General features: G+C 40.3%; 1 protein-coding gene across 1 annotated transcript in view; it reads left to right on the forward strand.

Moving 5' to 3' along the window:
• The first annotated feature begins 10,419 nt into the window (after positions 1–10,419).
• The window catches only part of ASB4 (ankyrin repeat and SOCS box containing 4), a 47,236-nt gene continuing 37,018 nt past the window's right edge, over positions 10,420–20,637 (forward strand). The window contains exons 1-2 of the mRNA XM_030200726.1: positions 10,420–10,691; positions 19,204–19,503. Coding sequence (XP_030056586.1) covers positions 10,508–10,691; positions 19,204–19,503 — 484 coding nt within the window. The 5' untranslated portion in view covers positions 10,420–10,507. The remainder of the gene's footprint in view (positions 10,692–19,203; positions 19,504–20,637) is intronic.

The following is a 20,637-nucleotide window of genomic DNA, read 5'->3' on the forward strand; positions in this document are numbered from 1 at the left end:
ATTCAATGTTTTTTCCTTTGTCTAGTTCTAACCCTGATGTGGCATTTCATTTGCCTTTAAAGCCATTCTTGAATGATTGTCTAATAATAGGCTGAGACTGAATATTGAAAAAATGCTGATACCACTATTCAATTGCTTGATATTCCTGTTGAAGTATCTTGTCAGGTGCGAAGCTTAGGGATAATCTTGGACTTTGATATGACTTTTGGGTTGCAAATTCAACTGCTCATCCACAATTCCTATTTTAAGTTGTGTTTACTTTGTAAGTTGAGGCCATTATCATCTACAGCAGATTTTATAAGGGTACTGCAGGCAATGATCTTTAATAACTTGGACTATTGTAATATAATTTACCTGGGCTTATCAGCCTCAATCATTCAAGCACTTCAGGTAGTACAGAATTCTGTACTATGATTAATTAATTAATTTATTTATTGCATTTGTATCCCACATTATCCCACCTATTTGCAGGCTCAATGTGGCTTACAGAGTATGGTTATGACATAATCATAACCATACTCTGTAAGCCACATTGAGCCTGCAAATAGGTGGGATAATGGATATATGGAGGGGCATAATCGAACGGGGCGCCCAAGATTTCCTGGGGCCATTCTCGAAGGACGTCCCTGCGAAGGGGCAGGGAAACCCATATTATCGAAACAAGATGGGCAGCCATGTTTCGTTTTGATAATATGGTTGGGGACGCCCAAATCTCAACATTTAGGTCAACCTTAGAGATGGTCATCCCCAATTTTCGGCGATAATGGAAACCAAGGACGCCCATCTCAGAAATGACCAAATCCAAGCCATTTGGTCATGGGAGGAGCCAGCATTCGTAGTGCACTGGTCCCCCTCATATGCCAGGACACCAACTGGGCACCCTAGGGGGCACTGCAGTGGACTTCAGAAATTGCTCCCAGGTGTATAGCTCCCTTCCTTTGGGTGCTGAGCCCTCCCCCCAAACAAAAACCCCACTCCCCATAACTGTACACCACTACCATAGCCCTAAGGGGTGAAGGGGGGCACCTACATGTGGGTACAGTGGGTTTGTGGTGGGTTTTGAAGGGCTCACATTTACCACCACAATTGTAACAGGTAGGGGGGGATGGGCCTGGGTCCGCCTGCCTGAAGTGCACTACACCCACTAAAACTGCTCCAGGGACCTGCATACTGCTGTCATGGAGCTGGGTATAACATTTGAGGCTGGCAAAAAAAACATTTTTAAAGTTTTTTTTAGGGTGGGAGGGGGTTGATGACCACTGGGGGAGTAAGGGGAGGTCATTCCCCATTCCCTTCGGTGGTCATCTGGTCAGTTTGGGCACCTTTTTGAGGCTTGGTCGCAAGAAAAAATGGGCCAAGTAAAAGTCGGCAAAGTGCTCGTCAGGGACGCCCTTCTTTCCATTATTGGCCGAGGACACCCATGTGTTAAGCACGCCCCAGTCCCGCTTTTGCTACACTGCCGACATGCCCCCGTGAACTTTAGTCGTCCCCTCGACGGAAAGCAGTTGAGGGCGCCCAAAATCGGCTTTCGATTATGCCGATTTGGGCACCCGTGAAAGAAGGACGCCCATCTCCCGATTTGTGTCGGAAGATGGGCGCCCTTCTCTTTCAAAAATAAGCCTGATGGTATACTAAGGTTTGAGCATGTCTCCGTCTATTTGAAACACTTGCGTTGGTTGCCTGTTTCCTATCATATAAAATACAAGTTATTGTTGATGATGCTTTGTGTGTTATACTGGTGTTCTTCTTTTTATCTTCAATTGGTGTGTGCCATCGTGATCTTTGAGATCAGTTGCGGCATCTGACTTGGTAATACCAGCTTTGCAGCACATGTGGTTGGATTGGACAAAAAAGGGGGCATTTTATATTGTAGATCCTCTGGAATGGAACAAGTTGCCTCTGAGACTTAAGAAAGAAGCCTGATTGCCTATGTTTAAGCACCAGTTAAAGGACCACTTGTTGTGTTTGGCCTATCATGTGCCTGGAGAGCTGGAACTGAGTTGACTGTGTTTCTGTTATTTCTGGGAAGATGTATTATTCTAGCTAGCCATTTTCAGTAATACTGCTTGAGGGCCCTGTTTACTAAGGTGAACTAGCATTTTTATGGTGCGCTAACACTAGAGACACCCATAGGAATATATGGATGTTTCTAGCATTAACATGAGCTAATTTTTAGCGTGCGCAAAAAGCGCTAGTGAGCCTACAGTATGGCTTAGTAAACAGGGCCCTTAGTGTTTTGTTGTATTCATTTTTTTATGTTTTTATATGTGTACTATTGTTCTCTGCCCTGCACAAGGGCAGACTATAAATAATAAACTATAAACTACTCAAATATTTGGGCTCTTGGACGAATGTTCAGGGGTACTGGGTTTTTGGGTGGGAGCTTGTCGATGATAGATATTTAATTTATTTATTTATTTAATTGTTTATTATCTGTTTACAACCTAAGGGGGTCTTTTACAAAGGCATGGTAGCATTTTTAGCACATGCTAATGATTAGTGCATGCTAAACGCTAGAGACACCCATAGGAATATATGGCATCTCTAGCATTTAACGCACGCTAAAAACACTAGTGCACTTTTGTAAAAGGCTCACTAAGTGAATTACAATAAAAATATTCATATTCATAAAAAGAAACACAAACATAAAACAAAATATGCTTTCAAGACATGCCATTAAACAACTGCCAGCAAATAAAACCAACTCTGCATTATACACCAAAGATCTGCATAAAAAATGCAACTTCAACTGTTTCTGAAAAGCTGTAATCTCATATAAATGTCTCAAAGCAAAGGGCAGCTTATTCCAAAACAGAGAACCTGCAGCCAAAAAAGGATGCCTTTCTTGTGTCAATACATGCAATGGTGGCACACAAAGCAGTTTCTCCCATCGGACCTCAATGACCTTGCAACTGTAAAGTTTGAGACAGATAATAAAGTAACTTGTGATAGAAAAGCTCATGAATTACATTTCATCTGCATATTTGTTGAGATTGTGTATTCATTCAATTAAAACATTTGAACTGCCATAACACTATTCAATTTTCTTCCAATTATATGTATTATTGTTCTACATTATCAATACATTTATCATTTAGTTTCTCATATCGAATGGAAGTTGGAAAACATTGTTATCTTGCATTGTATAGGATGTGTGTTACCCTTAAAATTTTAGTAAAGTTTACTTTAATCAACACCAAAATTTAAATGAAAACCAAAACTGTATCAGTAACCAAATCAATCTTTGTTAAACAGGAGTAATGTGCTGCTCCAGAGGCACACCAGTCACTAGCCTTGCAGCAGAATTTTGTATCAACTGTAAAGCTTTCAGATGAGCATAACAAATCCCAAAGTATAGGGCACTGCAATAATCAGTTTTAGAAAACACTTAACTCTGTAGAACTGTTATGAAACCTCTGGAGGGAGCAGCCTTATGGTTAGTGCAATGGACCGAGAGACTGAGGAACTGGATTCAATTCCCGCTGCAGCTCCTTGTGATCCTGGGTAAGTCACTTAACCCTCCATTGCCCCAAGTACAAAAAACTTTGGGCCCTGTTAACTAAGGTGTGCTAGTATTTTTAGCTAAAAATTAGCATGTGCTAACCGTGTAGATGCCCATAGAATTATTATGGGCATCTACATGAGAGTGTGCTAAACACTAGAGCACCTCTAGCACAGCTTAGTAAACAGGAACCTTAGACTGTCAGCCTACTAGGGACAGAAAACGTGCCTGCAAATAATATGTACAGCACTGAATACTTCTAGTAGCACTATAGAAATGCTTAGTAGTAGTAGTAATCATTGGCTTAATCTTATTTAATAAATTATCTGATAAAAAGATGATCTTATCATTTCAGTAATCCAATCCTGTCTATCCAAAACAACTCCTAAACTCACAATTTTGGCTGTCAATGGAATTATCTGATCCTGAAATACAACAGAAGGTGGTATAGAAGGATCAACATTCTTCTCAACAATCATTATCTCTGTCTTAGACACATTCAAAGTCAATCTATTCATGGACATCCAGTCAGAGATATTTTTGAAAGAATAATTCAACTTTTCCAAAGCAGAATCAAATGTGCTATCAAAGGAAAAGTAGAATTGGATGTCATCGGTACATAACAGCACATTCAAAGCACACAGCACAACGAATATAAATAAAGATTAAATAAAAGTGCTGACAAAACAGATCCTTGAGGACGCCCATGGTTAATGGATAAGCAGAGTCATAACATGTCCTTCAAAATAAGAAGTAAACCAGTTCAAAAAAATATCTCTAATCCCCAAATTAAAAATACGCTTAAGCAAAATAGAGTAATTAACTGTATCAAAAGCTGAAGTAACATACAAAGCAAAATAAAAAACAATACTTCAAATCCCTATTCATCTCTTGCCTTGTCATCCACTGTAGACAAGAAAAATGTCTCAGTATTATGAGCCTTCCGAAAACTGAACTGAAAATCATTCAAGCACTTTCTCTTATCCACAAAATCAACCAGCTGATTTAAAACAACCTTTTTGATAATTTTTGAAATAGGCAAATTTGAAATAGGCCTATAATTTGATGGACTAGCTTGCTACACACACGGTAACTTAGACCAGTTCTTTATATATTGATTAACTGTACAAAGAACTTGCCTTTAGGTTAGCCACCCATTTATTTATCCCAACTGACTCTGTATCATGCATCTTGTCCCCATCTATATATCTGCATTTGGCCCCTCAGCTATATGGTAATCTGTATTGTTGAAAACCATTAGCATCATAGCAATGTTATTTGCGTTAAATTTGTTTATTAATTTTAAACATTACAACAAGAAGATACTTGTTATTTGAAATACAGCCATGATTCATAAGAGGAAATTAAGCAACATTTAAGGAAATACCGTACAATTATACAGATATACAAATCGTATTCTATCAAATTCCTATAACATAAAATTTTTGCTTCCTTAGACCACATTAAACTGAGAGTTGGGTCAGTGGAATTTAGAGAGGATTAAAACAGATAATTATTAACAAAAATAGGATTTAAAAAAAAAGATAGTGGCTTAACATTTCTACGTTATACTTATATCATTACTGCTGCCTTGAATCAAGAAATGATTTTAGATGTTCAGGTGAATAAAAGGTATATTTAATCTGACCCAATTTAACAATGCATTTACATGGAAATGCTAAGAAGAAAGTCTCTCCTATATCAGATGTTTTTGATTTTAATGCAAGGAAGGCTTTCCTTCTTTGTTGGGTAGATTTTGCTACGTCAGGGAAAATCTGAACCTTAATTCCACCAAAACAGGTTTTTAAATTCTTAAAATAAAGTTTCATTATATTATTCAAGTCCTGTTCAAAAATGAATGACACAATTAAAGTGGATCTTTCAGTATTTTCATCCAATGTCTGTTCCAATATTGTTGAAATGTTATTTAAATCCAGATTGACATCTTGAAGTTCTTGTTTTTTCCCTTTCTCTCCCTTAGGAACAGGAATATAATATAATTTGTTTACAGGCGGAATAGCTTCCAAAGGAATTTGTAAAACTTCATTCACATATCTTTTAAACATATCATAAGGAGTAATCCCAGGGAGGTTAGGGAAATTTAACTAACATAAATTTAATCTTTTATTAAAGTTCTCGATCTGTTCCATCTTTTTCCGAATGTCAACATTGTCTTTAATCACAGATAATTTGAATTCCTGTAAAGAGTCAATATTCTTTTGAACACTTTGAATTTTTTCAGCAGTTTCTTCTTTAATTAAATCCACTTTAGAATTAAGTTCTTGAAATTTACTATTAAAGGCTCTAATTTCACCTGATGTCTGATGTAAAGTGGTGTCCATTTCATTCAACTTCTTCCAAATCATTTCAAGATTTACCTCCGGTTCTTTTCCTGGGGCTCCTGCCTCTGCTCTCGGTGTCTTTCTCAACGTTTCTTGACCCTCACTGGGAGCAGCAGCTGAAACACTTCTGGTAGGCTGCTGCTTCCCAACCAGATTTGTTGATGATGCCGGGCACGGAGGCTTCAGCATCGCCGGTGGTGAGAGAGACACCTCCTCTCCCAGCATGGTCTCCGCCTCTCCCGAGGGCCGCGCAGTGGGATCCGTGTCTCTATTTCCTTGGGAAAGCGGCGAAAAAAGCGCTCGAGCCCCGTGTGGAACGGGGAGGAAGTCGAGGTAGGTGGGGGAGCTAACCTCATAGTCCCCTTTCATTTTGTGTGGGGCATTGTCGCGGAAGAAATTTAGCACCAAACGGGACCCCAGAGCTGCCTCTCGACGCATCCTGCTATGCCGCCATCTTGGTTCTGCCCCCCTCCCCGTAGCAATGTTATTTGAATGTTCTAATTGTGTGCTTATTAGATATTCCATCACTATCATGCTTACATCATATTATATCTCTGTTATTTGACTTTCAATGCTATTAAGTGTATATATTCTTATTGATCCTGTTTCATGGTGGTCCTATTATTAGGTTTCAGATTGCTGTTTCCAAGTTTACCTCATTTAGGGCCCTGTTTACTAAGGCACATTAGCATTTTTAATGCACCTAAAATTAGCGCGCGCACTACTCGTGTAGGCGCCTATAGGGATATTGTAGGCGTGTACACTGTTAACGCGCGTACATAGTTAACGTGCATTAAAAATGCTAATGCGCCTATAATGTGGCTTAGTAAACGGGGCCCTTATTGTATTCATGCTTATACGTGTTCATTTTACCATTGTTATGCTGTTAACAAAATTGTAAGTTTGATGTTAAACTGTACCTACTATACACCACCTTGGGTGAATCTCTTCATAAAGGCAGTTAATAAATCCTAATAAATAAAATATACTGTTAGATCTAAAAAAAAACTTTTTTTAAACAAAGGCCTCATAGTAGCTGTTTTCAAAATTATAAGCAATTGCCCAAAACAAAGGAAAGATTCTCTAAGGGAGTAAGAGGGAATGTTATAAAATCACCTATCTCAAAATCCCTGTTGAAAAGGGATCATGAACAGATTTAGTTGGAGGCAAAGATTTCAAAATCCCCATCACTTTCAGCAGCAGGCAAAAAACTGACCACCAATTCTCAGCATCTGAAGAAGCAAGTTCCTCGGACAATTGTGAGGCCCCATGAATTGTCTTTCAAAGAACTCCATTCTAGCATTCAAAAAATTAGCATAATCTTCAGGACTTACTTTCACTTCATCCTTCTTAAGAGGCTCAAAAACAGACTGTAGAATACAATTCTCTAGGTCTACTTAATACTCCATAGATCTCTTGATACTATGCATTTTTGACAAACTTACAAACATTTATGTGGTCAGCTAAATGTAATTTATAGGAGTTGTGGAAGGGCATTTTCGATATTTATTTATTCATTTGGATTTTGCTCACACCTTTTTCAGTAGTAGCTCAAGGTGAGTTACATTCAGGTATGTCATCTAAGTCCAATTTTGGACATTTTTCTAAAAACATCCATAATTCAATTGGGGAATATAGCCATTTTCAAAGCAGAAAAATTTCTTTTTTTTTTTTTTAATTGCTATTTCCTAGATGCTTTTGTGCTCTGTGCATTTATCTTTTTGGTCCATTTTTGAAAAGAAAAAAAATGTCCAAGTGAAAACACACAAAATCAAGCCATTGGGATGAAGGAGGAGCCAGCATTCTTAGTAGACTGGCCACACAAACATCCCAGGAGAGCAGTGGGGCACCCTAAGGGGCACTGCAGTGGATTTCAAAGAAATGCTCCCACGTACACATCTTACTGTTGCTCCCATATCTTGTCTGTTGAGCCCCCCAAAACCCACCCATAACCTACTACCCCCAACTGTACACCACCACAATAGCCCTAAAGGGTGAACGGGCACCTATGTGTGAGTAGTGGGGAGGGCTCACAGTTTCCACCACAAGTGTAACAGGTAGGGGGAGGTATGGGCTTCGGCCCACCAGTATGCAATGCACTGCACCCACCACTAAACTACTCCAGGGACCTGTATACTGCTCTAATGGACCTGAGCATAATATCTGAGGCTGGCATAGAGGCTGGTAAGTAATGTTTATAATAACATTTTTTGGGGTAGGAGATGGCTAGTGGTCATTTATGGCACCTTTTTGTGCATTATTCATTATAAAAACAGGTCTAGACCAAAACATCCAACTTATAGCCCTGGATGTTTTTGTTTTGTTTTATTATGGGAGAAAAATGTCCAAGTGTTAGGAAAGCCCAGATCTCGCCCTTAACACGCCCCTGACATGCCACCTTGTGATTTGAACGCATTTTTGATGGACTTCATAGAAAAACATCTAAAAATTGGTTTTGAAAATACCAATTTGGACTTTTTTTTTGTGAGAAAAACGTCAAAATGCAGATTTATGCCACTTTGTGGATGTTTTTCCTCAGGATCAGATGTTGTGCTCCAAGTTTGCTCTGACATTTTACACAGCTCTCAATGTAATGCTTTCAATGGGGCAGTTTTCCAAGGACATGTTTAAAATGACCCTTAATATAAACAATTTTTTCTGGGGCAATTAAACCAAATGACTCCATTAAGGTTCTATTCCAAACAGAAAATGTCTCATCAATGGAGAATAAGGGAAGAGATTTCAAATGAGGTATCTAAACTACCCCTATATCTAGATTGTAAACCACTCTGATTGCTAGTTAAAAGGGTGGTATATCAAAAGACCAAATCAACATAAACGGTAAATTGAACAGGTTCAAATTTTTACCTTAATATAAAAGAAGACACAGACTTTGTGGAAAAGTGATCAGCTGGGAAGCATCAAACAAAAAATGTCACCAAAGAGTGACCAGATCACAGTAAAATCAAACAGCTGGCCTGGACAAAAGCATATCTTTTATCCTACTAGAAACAAAACAAGATCAAAACATAACCAGTGAAATAAGTAGGAACAGAAATAATTTGGCAGTATTCAGTTATAGCCAATGTGATCATATAGATATGTGTGATCATATTGAATAGGAATGTTGCTTATTTAGTTCTTGCTTACGTGCTACTAGGCGATTTTTTTTCTTTATTATTGTACATCCTGACATTTGGATAATATTAATAAAAAAGATTTAACCTAAAGAAAAATAAATAAAGAAGTTAATCAAGAAGAGACATTCAGAGAGGCAGCCAAAAGGTGCACTCATGCTGAGGAAGGAGGTCAGAAGACACCTGAAGAGAATCTGGATGAGAAAACAAAGGATCCCAGGTATGAAATGGAGGAATTGTACCAGGGTGGGAGGTTCTCTTTATCCCTTGCCAAGAAACTCAGGGAAAGGCTTAATAACGCCCATGAATGTGACTCAGAAAATACATAAATTAAAACATTACAGGATTGCCCCGACATAGGAGAATCCACATCAGAGGATTCCAGGAGACCCAGTAAAGAATGGAGAAACAGCCCTAATATAGTAGTAGTAATATTAAAAGTTGCCCTGTTTCACTGTGAGAGGATTATGAGGTCTGTCCTAAGACAGGGGTTACATGTAGAAAGGGAATTCACTAAAGAGTATAAGAAGCCCATTCACAGAGACCAAGCACAGCAAGGAACTATGCGATCTAGAAAAAAATAAAATCAAAGGGTCACAGATAGACATTTGATTAAGTTTAAATGTGTACATATGGGTGTAACAAGAACACAGTCCCCTTGATATTCATCCGGCGGCGATCACCGTTTTTTAAAACACTGATCATCGGCTAAACTAGCCCAAGATATTCACTCAATATGTAATTAAACTCTGGAATTCGTTGTCAGAGAATGTGGTAAAGGCGGTTAGCTTAGCGGGGTTTTAAAAAGGTCTGGACGGCTTCCTAAAGGAAAAGTCCATGGACCATTATTAAATTGACTTGGGGAAAATCCACTGCTTATTTCTGGGATAAGCAGCATAAAATGTATTGAACTTTTTCGGGATCTTTCCAGATATTTGTGACCTGGATTGGCCACTGTTGAAAACAGGATGCTGGGCTTGATGGACCTTTGGCCTGTCCCAGTGTGGCAATACTTATGTACTTATGTCTTAGTGCTGTTTTATACCAGTATCTTCTTTGCCTGGTTGAAACCTGGCTGACTGCTGCAGATATTACCTACCTTATCTGTGCCACTCCGCCTGGATTTCAGCAGGTGCAGATGAACCTGAGCTGTGCTGGGGATCGACCCTCTAAGTAGCCGTGGGGTAACCCAGGAGAGTGGCTAGGTGTTTCATGACAAATACATTTAAGCTTGCAAGCATGTTTGTGGATTGTATAAAGGGTCACAAAATATGGGCTATATTTGCACTTCATCAGAAGTAAAGATAGTCACAGCCAAGACTTGCACTGCAAACGTTGGATGATTGTGTATAAATAGACCAGCTCAGCAAGCATGACTGGGTGATATGATTACCTTGCAGTTTACAGGAATTCCAGAGTGTCTCTGCTTTTCCCACTTTATATACCAGCAGTTCAGAGGAGCTCCCCATTAAATACACACTGTTAAAACATAACATTGGTGTGGAAGGAGGGCAGAGAGCTCCAGTATGGAGGAGACCAGACACTCTACACGGACAGCTGATGAAATATTAATGAAAGAAGCCTGTCTTCAAGCTTTGAAATCAAATGACTTTGAGAAACTTCAAGAGTTTCTGGTTGAGAAGAAACTAGACGTCGACACTGTGTTTGAGATGGAGGATCAGAACCTGGTCTTGGCATCTTACAAACAAGGTACTTATAACTGCTTTTCTTTTAAAGTGCATCAGGTCTGTTTGACCCTTAGGGCTCCATTTTTTAACTCATGAGCCAGTTGTGATATTGTATTATTGCGTATCATAGGAAGCATTGTCGGTGAAGCTGCATGGTGCAAATGTGCAGAGTTACAGAAAGGCACAATGAGATGCACACAATAATAAAATGAGAAATGGCAGATTAGAAGAGTGGTTATGTTATGCTACATTATCTTGTACTTTGATACAGCCTCCCTTAAACGCAAGTTTGATCTGAAGCAGGCCACAAAAATGTTATAATCACAACACATCAAACTAAATTGTAGGTCCTTTTATGGCTAAGCACATACTCGGAGGTTAATTTATCAGTGTGAACTTTGTTCTCCTTCCAGCTAGTAGTGCATGTGCCTTTCAGTAAATATCTGTCCCAAGAAGACATTTACTCCTTATGGCTCTTAGCTGCTGCCACACAGCTCTGTTCAAGCCTATCAGAGCTATTCTTGCAGATCCCAGTTCTTTTCTCTCTCCTCTTCAGTCTTGCCTTCTCCTGCCATACTGAGCACACACCAATCCCTGGGTTTTCACTTCATTTTTGTATTGTCTTCAATCAAATTGTTCCCCCCAGCTTGAATTCCTCTCCACGAGTTCATATCTTTTTCACTTCTTTTCTCTTGTTTCTCCCTATTTGTTCCACTGTTTCCCCATCAACATTGGTCCAACACTGAAGCATCATTTTCATTTCATTTATTAATTGTCTTATCTTTTCCCACTCTTATTCCTCTTGAGTATTGTGTTCAATTCTGGTTGACGTTATCTAAAAAAAAAAAAAAAGGTTCAAAGAGGAGCGACCAAAATGATTAAGGGGAAGGAACTCCTCTCATATTTGGAAAAACGTAAGAGGTTAGGGCTCTTCAGCTTGGAAAAGAGACAGCTGAGGGGGGATGTGATTGAAGTCTGCAAGATCCTGAGTGGTGTAGAATGGGTAAAAGTGAATCGATTTTTCAGTCTTTAAAAAAGTACAATGACCAGGGGACACTCAATAAAATTACATGGAAATGCTTTTAACACAAGTATGAGGAAACATTTTTTCACCCAAAGAATAGTTAAGCTCCGTTTTCTCTTAACTCAGGGTCTCCTTGTCCATTTGGCATTTCTTTTCTGTCCATGTCCATCATTCAACTCTAGTCTGTGTCTCTGTGTCCCTGTTCCTACCCCTATCATCCTGCCATATTAAGCATTTCCCCTTTCCGTGTCTACTCTTGCCCAGTCATTATCCCCCCTCTGTCCAGCAGCACCCCTGTGTGTCCAAATCCCCCCCCATGTCCAGCATCGCATTGCTATGTCCCTACCTCTCCTGATGTTCAGCTTCTCCTCTTATTTTTTCTTCTTTTCTGTACTCCCTCTCCCTCTCCCAAAGGGTCTCCTGTCCCTCTTGTCCTCTCCTCCCCCCATGGACAGTATATCCCTTCCTTTCTGCCCCCCCCCCATGAGGCTCCAACAAATGTCATTTCCCCCTTCTCTTCCATCCATTTGCATTTCTCTCCTTTCATTTCTCTTCCATCCATATGCAGCATTTCCCTTCCCTTCCATGTATATTCTGTTCCCCCATTCCCTTCTATCCATCTGCAGCTTCTCCCTTCTCCTCCTCCCCATTCCCTCCTGCAGGTCAAGCAGCTCTCCTTATCTCCTTCCTCTATACCCCCATTCCCTTGTGTGGTTCCAGCGTGCCTTCCTACCTCCTTCTGCCCCCTCCCCCAGGCCATACAAACTCTTGCCACCCTGAGGCTTTCCCTCTGCCACTGTTCTGCCCATGTGGTAAAGGAAGTTGCAATAGAAGGAAGGACTCTGGGACCAGAGAGAGCCTGTTATAATCACTGCCTGCAGTGCTGGTGAACACCACCTGTTTGTATGGCCTGGGTGGGGGGGGGGGGGGGGAGGGCAATACCAGACCCACAGGAAGGCAGTGGGGATGGAGGTAGGTAAAAAAAAATGATGCAAGACTGGTGTGGGAAGTGTGCTGATTTTGAAGCAGGGAGCCGGGAGCCAGAATGCATGTGAGGAGGGCACAAATGTGTGGGTCACACGCCAAATGTATGTGACTTGTAATGTCTGCTGTTATAATGCCTTTATATCACTCCATGGTGTGACCACACCTAAAATACTGTGTGCAATTCTGGTCACCGCATCTAAAAAAAGATATAGTGGAATTAGAAAAGGTACATAGAAGGGTGACAAAGATGATAAAGGGGATGGGACGACTTCCTTATGAGGAAAGGCTAAAGTGGCTAGGGCTCTTTGGATTTGAGAAAAGATGGCTGAGGGGAGATATAATAGAGGTCTATAAAATGAGTGGAGTGGAATGGGTAGACGTGAATCGCTTGTTTACTCTTTCCAAAAAATACTAGAACTAGGGGGCACGCATAGAGGCTAAAAATTAGTAAATTTAAAACAAATTGGAGAAAATGTGTCTTCACTCAAAGTGTAATTAAACTCTACAATTCGTTGCCAGAGAATGTGGTAAAACAGTTAGCTTAGCAGGGTTTTAAAAAGGTTTGGATAGCTTCCTAAAAGAAAATTCCAAAGCCATTATTAAGATGGACTTGGGGAAAATCCACTGTTTATTTCTAGCATAAAATGTATTGTACTATTTTGGGATCTTGCCAGGTACTTTTAACCTGGATTGACTACTGTTGGAAACAGGATGCTGGGCTCCTTGGTCTGTCCCTGTATGGCAACACTTATGTACTTATGTAGATGTCCACCATATCCTAGTTTTATAAAATCAGAATTTGGATGCCAATACCAGTTTTCAGACATCCAAAAATACGACTTCTAAAATTGGGTGATTGGGTATGTTAAACAGTTCCAGTGCTGATGGGAAGTCAGTGTGTTTCAAGATGTGGTAATAGGAGTGTGAAGGTAAACAGAATGGTTGTGTGTTTATTTCAGCAAGTTGATAATGAGGTATGGGCATTTTCTACTGTAATGCTTGTGTATTACTAGTCATTCATGCCTTTAGCATACTGCAAATAACATGTATTAACATGTTCATTTATGGTTTGTAGAACCGGGTTTGCATATTAGAAGACAGTTGCAGTATCAGAAGTTCTGTGTTAAGTGTAGTAACTGGGGTCTCAGAAAAGAAAGTTGTGAGGCAGCAAATAAATACACCCAAACAGAAAACAGAACATATAAATAAACACACCGACATTGCATTTACCCATAATAGATCAGCATGAAAGAAACAATGAAGAATGGACTCTAGGCAATATGCTGAAACCAGAACACAGTTTTCCAGGTGCTCTAGCATAGGGCTTGACAAATCCCACGACCAGGTTACTTCAATCTGGGATTCCTTGCCCGTGAATGTTTGCTTTGGTTTCTTGTATTCCTACAGAAAATCAAAACATTTCCTACTTCCCACTGCGATTCAGCTCTCTGAAACTTTGAGCCGCAAGATATGAAATTGCGAAACCAATCTGAACTTCCTTCAATGTACAGCTCAGACTTTAAGAGAACCAAATCATACTAGGGAAGTAGGAAATGAATTTCTTCTATAACTGCAGTCAGGATAGTGAGGGGACTAGGTGGCAGGAGCCAAAAGAAAGGCTGCAGAGGAGTCAGAGAGAGAGAGAGAGAGAGAGATGCTGATCTCTTCAGGGCCTCCTCCACTCAAATTTCACTGTGGACTGCTTTGGATATGGGGGTGGAAAAGAAATGAAAGAGGTTTCAGCCACCGGTTTCTAAGTTTCTGGACTGGTTCTTAGATTCAGTAAACATTTGCCGTTATGACTTACACCCCCTATTTCTGTAACTGGGCACACGCATTTAAGTGCCTCTTGCACACATGAATGAAGAGAATACCAGCACTACTTACTTGCGTAAGTGTACACATAACTTCAACTTACGCAAGTAAGTAGCAGCAAAACAGCTAAGTGCTATTCTGGAAGGCACCTGCAAGTGGTATTGCACATAGATAAAAGGGGTTATTCATATATACAGAGCATGGGGGAGGGGGCACAAGCGGGATTGCCACATATGTACACAACTTACAGGCACCTGCAGTTGCACCAGTTCTATGGCTGATGTAACTGCAGGTACCTAAATGTTAGGTGTTCTGATGCTGGGTTAAGCTAGTATTCTATAATAGAATCTGGGTGTCCAGTTGCCTTTATAGAATAGTTTGATACCGCATGGCACTGGGGCACCCATGTATAGAATTGCCTCCATAATGTCCAGCTTTGCTGCCACATGAGGGAAGGATCCAGGGCATAACTGAACACCAGGGTCCAGCTTTCCTACTTACTATATTGGTGGGATTTGATATAAAACTAATGGGACCTGCTGCTTCTAGGAAAACTGGCATTCCTCTGCTTGAGTATTCTGCCCTCTCACTTGGTGATTGGCATGCAGCTTAAACCAGAGTATAGAACACCACTATGAGAAGACTCTGAACTGTTGAACCAAAATCTTCTTTAATGCAATGATCAATCAAGGGGAAAATGACTTACATTTCAGGTGTGTTAGACAAGAGTTTTGCCTTTCAAACTGGGAGTCTGTTCTCAGCCAGCTCTCTCTCCATGCAAGAGAGAATCTGGGAGTAATTTGACATGTTGAGTAGTGATGCTGTTTATACATTTATACTGTTAAAATCTTGATAGCATCACAGTAGCTTGAAGGGGGTCATACAGCAAAATACAACATAGGCAGTTTCAGTTCACAGAGGAGATGTGCTGCAGACTAACTCTTATTAAGATGCAAACTAGTCTTTTTCAGATGGAGAAATGGTAGAACTAGAACTCAAGAGTTGAGGTTGCAACATGGGAGATTTAGAAGCAATGTCACGAAATAATTTTTAACAGAAAGAGTGGTAGATACCTGGAATACCCTCCTTCAAGAGGTTATGAAGACAGAAACGGTGATAGAATTCAAGAATATGTGGGATAAACACAGAGGAACACTATATAGAAAAAGGATGGAATCCAATTAAAAGAAAACTTATGACCTCTTAATTGGAGTGAACTTTGACGACAGCTCCAGAGGTTGGGAAATAAGACCAATGACAGGCAGACTTCTATGGTTTGGGTCCCGTAAATGGCAAAAACAGATCAGGATTGAGGCTGGAATGGGCTTTGATGGCAACTTCAGTAGTTGGGAAGCAGGACCACTGCCAGGCAAACTTCTACGGTCTGTACCCCAAAATTTGCAGGGAGAAACAGAAATAGAATATACCAGTATTTGTTCATGAAGAAGTGGAATCTGTGCAGAGTGACACTTTCAACTCTTGCCACCCTGATGGGCAGACTGGATGGACTGTGCAGATCTTTATCAGCTGACACTTACTATGTTACTAGGGATTGCATTCAACATCTATGCAGATGATGCTCAATTGTTGTTTCCCCTTGATTCCTGTTTGCCATGGGTTGTTACTGAAATATCAAATCGATTACATATGATTGTGGATTGGCTTTGAGTCAGTGAGATAAAGTTAAATATTTCCAAGACTGTGATGGTACTTTTTCACTGGTAGGCCCATCTGCTTTGCCATGCCCTCTCACTATCCAGGGAGTACAAATTCTCTTGAGAGATACAACAAAAATTCTGGGGGTAATAATTGATCATCACCTTACTTGCTTGGACCATATCTTCTCCTTAGTTCAGAAATCTATATTTAAAAAAAGACACATTTGTTCTTGTTCATTTATCGATGCAGGTTGCCTTTGATTATTAATTCTCTTGTAATCCTTCATCTTGATTACTGCAACTCTGTTCTTCATGGTTTGCTTCAAAGCCAAATTTAATGCCTCCAATTAATCCAAAATACTGTGGTTAAGTTAATTCATGACAGCATCACACCTCTTCTGAAAACCAAGCTTTCACTATTGATATCACTAGATTAGATTTTTTGTATAGGCAATCCTTTGGGATAGAATCATCCCTTTTTTGCAGCAGCTGTCACCTCTATTTTACATTTACAGTTGTGCAATGTCTATATTTCCTACACATCCTTCTGTCCTGTTGTACTTTATGGTATCACTGTCAACAAAATTGATTCACAATCCACATACAATATGATCCAATCTCCAACCAAAGTGGATGTTAAAACCGATACCAAATAACCCACTCAACGATCTTACAAAGAAAAAGAAAAGAAAGGGAAAAGGTCTCAGAAGTCCGTGGTAATACAGCACCCTACGGACCAGTCTGTAGAGTGCTCAATTAGAGCTCAACTAGAGTCATATCCACTAGACCCCAATCTATCATTGACCATAAAAACCCTTTTGAAAATTGTTTTTATTGATTTAATCTATAACTATATAAACATATTGAGAATCATCAACATAAGCTTTATGTGTAGCATGCAGCGCACTTATCTTTTCCCTTTATGGTATAACTTTTTAAATATAAATTATTACTCCAGTTGTAACCTAGGCTACGTGGAGGGGCATAATCAAAACAGATGTCCTCGTTTCGATTTGGACGTCCTCGCAAAACATCCCCATCCAGGGGCGGGGAAACCTGTATTATCGAAACATGATGCACGTCCATCTTTTGTTTTGATAATATGGTCAGGGATGCTCAAATACAGAAACTTGGTCGTCTTTAGAGATGGTCGTCCCTAGACTTGGTCGTTTCTGATTTTCGGTGATAATCGAAACCAAGGATGTCCATCTCAGAAATGACCAAATGCAAGCCATTTGGTCTTGGAAGGAGCCAGCATTTGTAGTACACTGGTCCACCTGACATGCCAGGACACCAACCAGGCAACCTAGGGGGAACTGCAGTGGACTTCATAAATTGTTCCCAGGAACATAGCTCCCTTACCTTTTGTGCTGAGCCCCCCAACACCCACTACCCACAACTGTACACCACTACTATAGCCCTTACAGGTGAAGGTGTGGATACAGTGGGTTTCTGGTGGGTTTTGGAGGGCTCACTGTTTCCTCCACAAACGTAACAGGTGGGGGGGATGGGCCTGCCTGAAGTGCACTGCACCCACTAAAACTGCTCCAGGTACCTGCATACTGCTGTGATGGACCTGAGTATGACATCTGAGGCTGGCAATCAATATTTTTAAAGATGTTTTTTGAGGGTGGAAGGGGGTTAGTGACCACTGGGGGAGTAAGGGGAGGTCATCCCCGATTCTCTCCGGTGGTCATCTGGTCATTTTGGGCACCTTTGTGCCTTGGTTGTAAGAAAAACATGACCAGGTAAAGTTGTCCTTGTTTCTTTTGATTATGGGTCAAGGACATCCTAGTGTTAGGCATGCCCATGTCCCGCTTTCCCTACGCCTCCGATACGCCCCCTTGAACTTTGGCCATCCCAGCGACAGAAAGCAGTTGGGGATGTCCAAAATTGGCTTTCAATTATACCGATTTGGACAACCCTATGAGAAGGACTTCCATCTTTCAATATATGTCAAAAAATGGGCATCCTTCTCTTTCGAAAATGAGCCCAATTGTGAATCTTCCTCCCCCATTTATTATATTTATATTGTAAACTACTTAGATATCTTTATATGCTGTATATCAAATAAAGTTGAAATGTGAATGAAATGTGTGCTCTGGCTTCCCATTCATGATCACATCCCTCTTTAAGATTGTAATTTTAATCAATCAGATCTTTCACTCTGGTGTACCTCAATTTCTGTTCTGATCCCTTCTCTCATATTCGCCAGCTCACACTCTACGTTCATCCCAGCAGCATCTACTGGTTATACCAACACATCTTCCAATTCACTCAGGTCTTGCTAGGACCACCTGCTTTTTGTTGGTTGCTACCCTTTGAAACTCAATTCCACTAGTGCTCCATTCAGAGTTATCACTTTATTTTATTTCCAGCACTTGATATACTACAAAATAGTGCCAATACTGGCAGCTAAGCAGTTTACAACAAATAAAAACTAACAAGCAGATGGTGGGAGTGGTATGAACGATCAGACAAGAGACACAAAGGATAGAGTAAGCTCACTGCTGGGGAAGAAGGTATTGGTTCAAAAAGGTGGGGACAGGAGACAAGGAGGGGCATTGACTATCCAAGTTTATGTGGCTGGCTATCTCTAATCTTAAAAGCTCATTTCCTCATCAAAACATTTCCCTCTGAGGTAGAATGATTCTAAAGTCTTGATATTATTCATGTGCTTAGCAAAACAATGATTGGTACTAAGAAATAAGTACTTTAACTGCCTGCTATTGTGGCCCTAGGCAGCAATGTTCTCTAATGTATTTGTTTATTCTTTGCCCTCTCTTCCTGCCTTTTGTGTCTTAGGATACTGTTAATCTATCTCTTTCTCACTGCTCCCCAATTTGTAATTTCTTTGACTTTATTTATCTAAATGGAACCCAGGCTCCCATATGTATGTTTTCCTTCTCCTTTCATCCCTGTTTCATTGATACTTTCTTGTAAACCACTTAGATAAGATGTATTTGCAGTATATTAAATAAACTTTACATGTGATGTGAAAATATGAGAGATGAAATGCAAGTTAATTTTTTTCAACTCTGTATTTACAGGTTACTGGCTACCTAGTTATAAATTAAAATGCTCTTGGGCAACTGGATTGCATATATCAGTTATGCTAGGACATATAGAGTGTCTGTTGGTTCTGCTTGAGCACCAAGCCACCATTAACTGTAGACCCAATGGGAAGACACCACTGCATGTAGCCTGTGAAGTTGCAAATGTGGAATGCATCAAGATCCTTCTTGACCATGGAGCTAAACTGAACTGCTTTACTTTGAGTGGTCATGCACCCTTGCACCTTTGTGCATCAGAGGAATCTGTGTCCTGTGCTAAAGAGTTGGTTTGGAGAGGTAAGTCAAATCTTTTAATTCCAAAAATCAAAATAAAATAAATTCTATAAAGTTGATAGGGTAGCACTGAAGTAACTATTCAACATAGATAGGCTGTATTAAATTTTGCTGCATGTTAAATATTAAAATGGCAAAGCAGTGCATTTTTTTCTACCAAAAAAGGTGCCAGTTCTGAAATACCAGACCACCCTTCAGGGTTGGTGTGATCACAGAAGGACCCACTCCACAATAAGTAGGCCCCCTGTAACCAGCCATGGAATCTGTGAAAGGCAGAACTGCTGTGCAGAGCCTGGGCTGTTTCATTAATATGTGGGGAACATGGGTCACTTTTAGCAGGTAATGGAAAAGGTGCTAGTAGCCCCGAGTACCCCCTGAAAAATACCTGCCTACAAAGTCAGTGCATGCCTTTTGAATAATAACATCACCTATAGAAAACACGATTGAGGTTAAATTGCCTTAAATGGGGATGTTTCGAGATGAGGGAGATGCTGGATCCGTACCCACAGACAGCATCTCTCATTATTTTTCTCTTGGACATGGACAAGAGGTGGACCCATATTGATACTGGCATTTTAACAGTTGTGTGGTATTCTATATGCACATGTAATCCCCTGTTAGGCTGGGATTAATGAGAAGAGTAAGTCCCTGTAGAGAGACACTGTGGGGGGGGGGGGGGGGGGGGAGTTACTGGGAGGTCTCTGGGTGGGAGGAAGCCTAGCCCAAGGGGTGTAATTTGGAAATAAAATGCAGAGAGACAGTGCCATAGTTTTGAAGAGTGACAAGGGGGGCAGGGAACTAGGAGGAGAAAAAGTTAAGTTGCACCCAATGTGGAATGTTTGGGAGGAAAATAAAGAGACAATGGTGCTAAAGGATTTCAAAATTGAATTTTGCCTGTGGATTACAAAAATTCTGAATGCCTTCTGGATTACAAATTCCTTGCTGTGTGGATTAAAAATGTTGTTGTTTTTGGAGTTACGAGCACTGTTAAACCAGGAAAAGAGACTGTTGAAACCAGTCCAGTAAAGTTTCCCGCCCAGTAAAAGCCCAAGCTAATGGGCATAAAGAAGTACGCCAAAACTGTAGGTAAAGGTCGGGAAGATCCCTGAATCATCATGGCAGCAAGTTACATTCCTG

The sequence above is a fragment of the Microcaecilia unicolor genome, chromosome 1, assembly GCF_901765095.1.
Source record: "Microcaecilia unicolor chromosome 1, aMicUni1.1, whole genome shotgun sequence".
Lineage (NCBI taxonomy): Eukaryota > Metazoa > Chordata > Amphibia > Gymnophiona > Siphonopidae > Microcaecilia > Microcaecilia unicolor.